At 32.4% G+C, this 7,570-nt stretch overlaps 1 protein-coding gene across 1 annotated transcript; it reads right to left on the reverse strand.

Moving 5' to 3' along the window:
- Positions 1–4,711: 4,711 nt before the first annotated feature.
- Positions 4,712–7,205, reverse strand: LOC117915959 (probable LRR receptor-like serine/threonine-protein kinase At1g05700). Its single transcript, XM_034831732.1, has 8 exons — positions 7,117–7,205; positions 6,503–7,016; positions 5,910–6,388; positions 5,662–5,794; positions 5,489–5,557; positions 5,296–5,367; positions 5,112–5,183; positions 4,712–4,977 (listed from the first exon to the last, which is right to left on the reverse strand). The coding sequence occupies exons 1-8, from the start codon at positions 7,175–7,177 to the stop codon at positions 4,854–4,856; spliced, it is 1,524 nt and encodes a 507-aa protein (XP_034687623.1). The 5' UTR covers positions 7,178–7,205; the 3' UTR covers positions 4,712–4,853.
- Between the last annotated feature and the right edge of the window lie 365 nt (positions 7,206–7,570).

The raw sequence follows: 7,570 nt of genomic DNA on the forward strand, positions 1-7,570 counted from the left end.
TCAACGGGCCTATAGGCCCGGCCCGAGCTGGGCCGCGGGCCTCCTATATAAGGCCCGGCCCGCCCGTTGGAGACCCCTACACAAAACCAAACAAAATCAAACAATATTAATCATGCAATTCACTTGAATTATTTTTGCAAGAAATGTTGTGAATATTGGGCCCCCACCAAAATCCGATTTATTTTGCAACATTAAACTTTGATGTTAAAATAGGAAGAAATAAAATGGAAATGCGGGTTCCACGAGCATGAAAGAGAGTTGGAAGATATTTAAGTGGAGGAAAAATAAAGAATGGGTTTGGTGAGTGCTGAATGAGAGAGAATGAGAAGGCGTTTGAGATAAATAGTTACGACAACTATATATGTATGAGAGAGAATAGGAAGATGTTTGAGTGGAGGAAAATGTGAGAAAAAAATGGTTATAATGGAAAACGTGAATATTGGAATTTTTGAAATTGGAAATTAAATTCAGAAATTGGAATTTTGAAAAAATTGTTTAAGGATGGATTTTTTTTTTAAAAATAAATAAATAAATAGAATAATAATAATAACAAAAATAATAATTAAATAAATGAACGTGAATATTGAAAATTTTGAAACTTGGAAATTAATTTCGGAAATCGGAATTTTGAAATATTTAAGGATGGAATTTTAGAAATAAATGGATAAAATAATAATAATAATAATAATAATAATAATAATAATAATAATAATAATAATAATAATAATAATAATAATAATAATAATAAACGAAAATAATAATGAGTAAATAAATAAATGCGAAAATTGGAATTTTGGAAATTGGAAATTAAAATTTGGAAACCGGAGTTTGAAAGAATTATTTAAAGATAGAATTTTAAAAATGAATAAATAAACAAATAAATAAATAAATAGTAAAGAAAATAATAATGATTAAATGAATAAATGTGAAAATTAGAATTTTGGAAATTGGAAATTAAATTTGGAAGTCGAAATTCTGAAGAATTATTTTAAAAAAAACGAAGTTTTTTTAAAAATTAAATTTGAGAATCGAAATTTCGAAAATTATTTGAAAGTGGAAATTTAAAGATTAAATATAAGAAAAGGGAATTTTGAAGAATTATTTGAGAATGAAACTTTTGAAAATTTGATTTGAAATGAATTGGAGTTTTGAAAATTTGTTTGAAGGTGACATTTTAAAAATTAAATTTGGAATTGTGGGGTTTTTGGAAAATTAAATTTAAAATTTTGAATCTTGGGAAATTAAATTTAAAATTAGAATTTTAGAAAATTATTTGGAGAATTGAATTTTGAAGAATTAAATTTAAAAAATGGAGTTTTGGAAAAGTGAATTTTGAGAATTAAAGTTTTGTAAACCAAATTTAAATCAAATTTTGGAAAATAGTATTTTTTTAAAAATAAATAAATTTGGAACTTTGGAATTTTAGGAAATTTTAAAGAGTTATTTGAGGATATAAAAAAAGAATAAATAAAATAAATAAAGAAACAAAACTTTTAACATTAAAAGTTAAAAAAAAAAACAAAAAGATAACATGTGGTTCTGTATGTGGTAAATTAAAGTTTGTTGGTTTTGTTTTAACATTTAAAGAATTTATATGTACAGGAGATAGTGGTGTAGATAAAATGGGTATGATGGTATTAATAGTGTAGGATATGAATGATGAGGGGTATGGGTAGCTAGTAGTGATTATGGTGGATGGGTAGGTTTTGTAAAAGGTCTTGTGGGGCCATGCATGGTGTAGGGAATGGGCTATGGGACAGCAAATGGGGTAGGTAAGTTTCTCTATCTCGGGCAAGGTTCAAATTTATGATGGACTTCAGTCAACCAGCCCACCAAAAGTGCTCTTATCTTCTCATCTATTCCAACTTGGGAATCCATGTAGAGACTATCCCACATCACCTTGACTATTATCTTCTTTGCAAATGAGTCCATTGGGTCTTTTCATTTCCCATCCAACTCGGGCACAAAGATCAAGACATCTTGAATCTTCTTCCTAAAGAATTCTTCAGTCGTCGCCACCGCACGGATTTCCTCATCATAATAGGGCTAGTGTCGTTTCTTCCAGTCATAGAAAGCACGCAAACCAGAAACTCATAAACCTCCTATGTTTGCTTATTCTCTTTGCTTCTCTGTAAAACTCATTGCCCACAACCTAATTCTGCCTAGCTCACTTTAACCCTCCAAAAAGAATGACCATCTTCCATTGTGAGCCAGAAACAGGGTAAACAGCAAGAACGGGGCACTAAAAATAGGAAGTAAAAATGAACCCATACAAACCACGTTTCATGCTTCCATCATTGAACTTAGATGTAGGGGGTGGGCTAAGATGGAGCTCAAATGAGTTTTAAAAAGAAATCAATATGTGAAAGCCAAATATCTCATGTAAAATCTCAAAATAGAGGCGGCAAAACAGGTTGGAAATTAAGCATAAGATGAGTACGAGCAAGCTCAAATTCCATAAAAACAAACAAGAGTCCTCAATAAACACATTCAGACATCAAAATAAAATCTCATGATACTCAGAAAACACAATAAAATGGCATGGACATGAAAAAAAAAAATTTGATAGCTTATAGAAACAATACTTGTATCTCCTTCTGTCAAGACGATTTTTCTGTGTGTTTATTTCTCTCTCTGATCAGTTCTCCCTTCCTAGCTCAAATGGTCTTCCCTCCGGTTGTCTTCTCTCTTCGACTTTTTCTCCAAGCTCCACCCAAAATCTCTCTGTAACCCCTCACAAAATATCTCATCCCCCCTCACAAATGTCTCTACTACTCTTTCTGTTACTCTCCAGCTTGCTCTCCAAGCAACCAACTTGCTTCCCTACTCACGGTTCAACAAAGACGTCATCCTCAACCACCACCATGGCAGGATGGTGACGTCTGCCACGCGTCTCAGCAACTCGTTCCCTACAGAAAGAAGTCCCCCCACTTCAAATGAAATTTTTTTAACTCCTCCCGTGTGGTGTCCACAAAGGGGTCTACAAGTTGGATTTTTCGATTTATAGTAGAGTGGTTTAACCCTAAAGCTTTTATTTGATAGTTTATATTAAATAAATTATAATTTTATTATTAAAAAATAAATATGTAATTGTTGAGCATGTTAGGGAATAAATAAAATTTATATGATTAGGGTTTAGAATATGTTTTTGATGATATATGAATTATTTATGATTTTTTTTAATGTTTGTGATTATTAAATTGGAGAAAAATTGTTGTGTTGGTTGTTAAAAATTATGGAGTATGCTTAGAGTAAATAAAATTATGCCCTAAAAATTAGTGACCGTTAACATATGAGTTTATTGCAGTTCATATATGCATTATGGTTGTGTGAAAAAAAAAATTAATGAAAAGTTGCATAAAATGGAAAATGAAAAAAAAATGATAAAAAGTAAAAGTTCATAAAAAACAAATTAAGAAAAGAATGAAATCTCTAGTATGAGAGACACAAAAATTTACTCCAAAAAGACTCTGAATAGAGAGTGTATTTGAGTACATATGAGAATCCTTTGGGGAAAACCCAATAACAATAGTATTGTATGACGGTGTATTATATTCTCACTTGTATTTTTATTTAATTGTTAAAAAGTGTTTAAGTTGTGTAGTTAGATAAAATAAAAAGTTTGAAATGTTTAATTTAAGGTTTGAATGTTTATTTTGTTTATGATTGAACCATAATGATACCAATTAATCTCATTGGGTGTAAAACAATCTATTGAAAAACGTGGAAATGCCTACTCTTTTCTTCTTAAAACTTTTTAGATACAAACATTATTCCTAAAGACTAATAGATAGAGTAGGAAGGGCTCTAAAATATCCCATAAAAGTTCTAGAGCAACCTATAGGGTCTCTAGTATTTTGCTTGATTTATTTTGGGATTTGTACTTGTTGAACAGTTTAAATTAAATGTTTGTATCTTGATTTTATTTTGGATATGCTTACTCAAACTGATGGATTATTATTCTAGACTTGGGTTAAAATCCCTAACAATATTTCATTCCTCAAGTTGCACTTTAGTATTTCTTTTTATATTGGTGAATTGAAACCTTAGTTGAAAGAAGTTTTTGTTTTGTTTAAAATTGTGATTTATTTAATTATAGAAAAAAAAATTTCCAAGATGTTCAAGCTAACTTCCAATTTGGATTAGAAGTAGTCATTGATGGAATAAGATAAGATAATATATGTATATCTTAAGGTATTATATCTCATAAGAAATAAATATTTTTTAAGATGTGATTTTTAATAGAATATGATATCTTTAAATATAAATATTATGCATATATATTTATATTTAATTTTTTAAATGAATAAAAATAACAATATGAAACATATATTATTTTTAATGTTTAAAATAAAAATTATATCACATTTCTATATTTTTTATTTTAAAAAATAAAATTTCTTTTATGTTAAACAATATTCATGACTAAAATATTTAAACTTTATATAAAAAAAATATATTACAGAATTCAATATATAAAAATAATTTATATATCATATATTAATATTATTTTTATAAATATATTTTAGGTTTTCTTTTTTAACCATAAATTTAATTTATAATAAAAGAATTTTATTTTGTAAAATAAATATATAAAACATAAAAAATTGATAAAAAAAAAATGAGATTAACATATTGGGATAAAAACAATAAATAATAAACAATAAAACAATTAAAAAATAAAATAAGATAACTTATTCAATCCGTGAGATATGACACAATATCTCTTTTCTTATCATATCCCATGTTATAGTTTTAACCTTTGACGTGGGTCGCAGGTCAAGTTCCGAGTTGATCCGAACGTGGGTCGTGACAAGCATAGCCATAGAAAATTTAGCAGCTTTGCTAAGCTTCTATTTCCACACCAAGAGAAAAGTGGGCACGACTACATAGATGAACAAGTTCTTATTCCCCGTGTTGGTGTCGCTTGTCTGACATGACTTTCCAGAGACGCACAAGTTCTTATTCCCCGTTGCACTGATAAACAGTCGAATCATCATGTTATTGTTAAAGATCAAAAAATTCAAAGTAGTCCACAAATTTATCTGATCAATCTGTGCATACCACGAAAATAATTACATACATGAAAGTTAGAGAAACTGTCAACTCACATTAGTTTTAGGTTTTTATTGTTTGAGATTGAGGTGGGCAGAGTCCCACTGAAATCATTATCCGCCAAATTTCTGGAAAGAAGAGGATGGTTAATGGAGTTATCATATAGTTTTCTGAACAAAGGACAAAAGAATATCCAATATTAAGAACGTACAATACTTAATTAAGCAATGAAAAACTCACAATTGTTTTAGATTGGGCATGGTGCCAAGGTAATCGGGAATATCACCCTCCAAGCTGTTATTGTGCAGATCTCTGCATAATTCCATGGGAAACCAAAAGAAAATGTAAAAACAAAACAACTAAGAGAAAAATCCCATCCATGCTTTGCATATATGTAAGGCCTTCGAAGTTTTATCTTTGCCATTTGACTTACATTATTTCAAGGGCATCCATGGAACTCAAATCTGGAAATGAGCCATTTAGCTCGAAGCCACTGAGATACCTGTATATTTTTGTTCACAAAGTCAATTAGCCCATACTAAACTGGTAGTGTTTTTCAAGGATATAAAATAAACAGGCCAAGCTAGATCCATGCAATTAACTCACAAAGCTGTTACTCGAGGTGTAGCATCAGTACTACAATTGACCCAGTCCCATGTAAATGGTGAGGGAAGACAAGGGTCGCCACCCCATTGTCTTAGTATAGGATACAGGACTTGCAGCGAACCTAACTGTCCCACTGAATTTGCAGAAACACAACCAAAAGAAGAAAAGAATAATCAGACTACAGATGATACGATGATACGCATACAATACAAATATCAATTCAAAACAAATTGGGCTTTGGTACCAACCATCATTGCTATCTGTCCCATCAGTTAGCTCATTGCTGATTGAAAAGATTTCCAGGGCATTGATGAGAGGAGGAAGCGTTGAATCGGAGGTAGCCACCAAAGACAAGTTATTATTAGAAGAAGCAGTCAGGTTGGTGATGGTTACTTCCAGTACTTTTTGGTAGGGTGGGACGATGGGATTTGAGACAGGCTTGTCATCCAGGTTGATCTCCAAGGATCGCTTCTGGGTTGAATCAAGCGTGGTAACTTCAGAAAAGTAAGCGTTGATATAGATCAGAACTTTAACGGCTGGAAGATTAGTTCCAATAATTATGGACTCCGACGTGCTTAAGGTGGTTATTGCGTTCTGCAGCACAGCTTGTGGAGGAACATCTTTTGCAGCGGTACTGTCAATAACCAGTGCATCACTTGTGACTGCAATTAATCCATTGACAGCTACTCCGGGAACCCAAATTCGATCATATGCATCTCTTTGAAACCTAATAAATCAATCCCCATGATATACATTAATGAATTTTGTGACAAAAAAAAGGTTTATATTAAGAAATCAGTAATTCAGTACCTATCTTTAGCCATTCTAAAACTCGGCCTACCTTATAATTTCGTTTGCACCGAAAGCAAACCTCCTTCTCAGAAACAAAGCATAGTTTGAATCCAAAGAGCTGTACATGTTTGATCCCAAGCTTGCCATTTCAAGTGCTGATATGAAGGGAAATTGATTAGCCTGTGTCTGAGCAACACATACACTTGTAGTATCTCCCTTTACGGCATATATAGCTTCATAGTAAATGACTAGATCACTTGAAGTCACTACTGTGGCCCAAGGGTTCCCATCAAACTGCAGAGCAAAGGTAGGGGGAGATGACTTGTGGTCATAATTTCCATAGTAAAAGCTGGCACGAACCAGAACTCTCTCTCCTTTCTTAGCTACTAGAGAGTAACAATTCTTGTTACGGCTTGAGAAAACCCTCAAAGTGTCCATCACCTGAGACACCGAATTGCCAGATTGAACCCTTTTGGACTCTCCATTCTGTATATAGGCCTCGTCTCCGATCCACCCTTCATCACTGTAAACAGTGGATGACCCGCAATCTATGCTTAAAAACCCTGCCAATCAGATGTGTAGCATAAATTTTGAACATGCATGGTAAGTACGAATCAACTGTAAGGATGAGGAAAGAAAAATTGAGGGTTTGCATTAACTTACCTGCGAGATTCCCGGACAGGGTAGAAAGGGCTAAAAGAATTAAGATAAGGAGGTTGGCCATGGTGGCTGCCTAAGCTATAGCACTGAGGGAGGAATGGAGATGGTGATGGTGATGATATGAAAGCCTCGACTTTCATATATTTAGAGTGGATTTTTTACTTCATTTGAGTTAGGGTGCGTGGATTTTTGACTAAGGATCGACTTCAAGTATTCTCGCGTCAATGATAAGGCCGTGTGGGGTTTGGAAGGGAGGAAGTCTTCCTCTGGGGTGGTGTTCACATGCGCTCACCCTCATCTGAGTTTGAGTACTGCTTTCCTCACTGTAGAATCTGATATATCTTGATTGATATGATATACAAAGTTTCTTAATTTTACGTAGTGTTTGATAAAGATGCCGTTGGAAAAAGGTATCAATTTCGAAAATGACTTAGAGAAGTCTAGGCAAGTTCAATTG

The sequence above is a fragment of the Vitis riparia genome, chromosome 6, assembly GCF_004353265.1.
Source record: "Vitis riparia cultivar Riparia Gloire de Montpellier isolate 1030 chromosome 6, EGFV_Vit.rip_1.0, whole genome shotgun sequence".
In the NCBI taxonomy this organism is placed as follows: Eukaryota; Viridiplantae; Streptophyta; class Magnoliopsida; order Vitales; family Vitaceae; genus Vitis; species Vitis riparia.

Bases quoted from the DNA above. Each gene is read 5' to 3' on its own strand.
- LOC117915959 (XM_034831732.1), bottom strand. From the start codon at position 7,177: ATGGCCAACCTCCTTATCTTAATTCTTTTAGCCCTTTCTACCCTGTCC. The intron at 5,795-5,909 runs GTTGGTACCAAA...CTGCAAATTCAG, and splicing joins TGGGACAGATAGCAATGATG to TGGGACAGTTAGGTTCGCTG. The intron at 5,184-5,295 runs GTGAGTTTTTCA...TCTTCTTTCCAG, and splicing joins ATGCCCAATCTAAAACAATT to AAATTTGGCGGATAATGATT.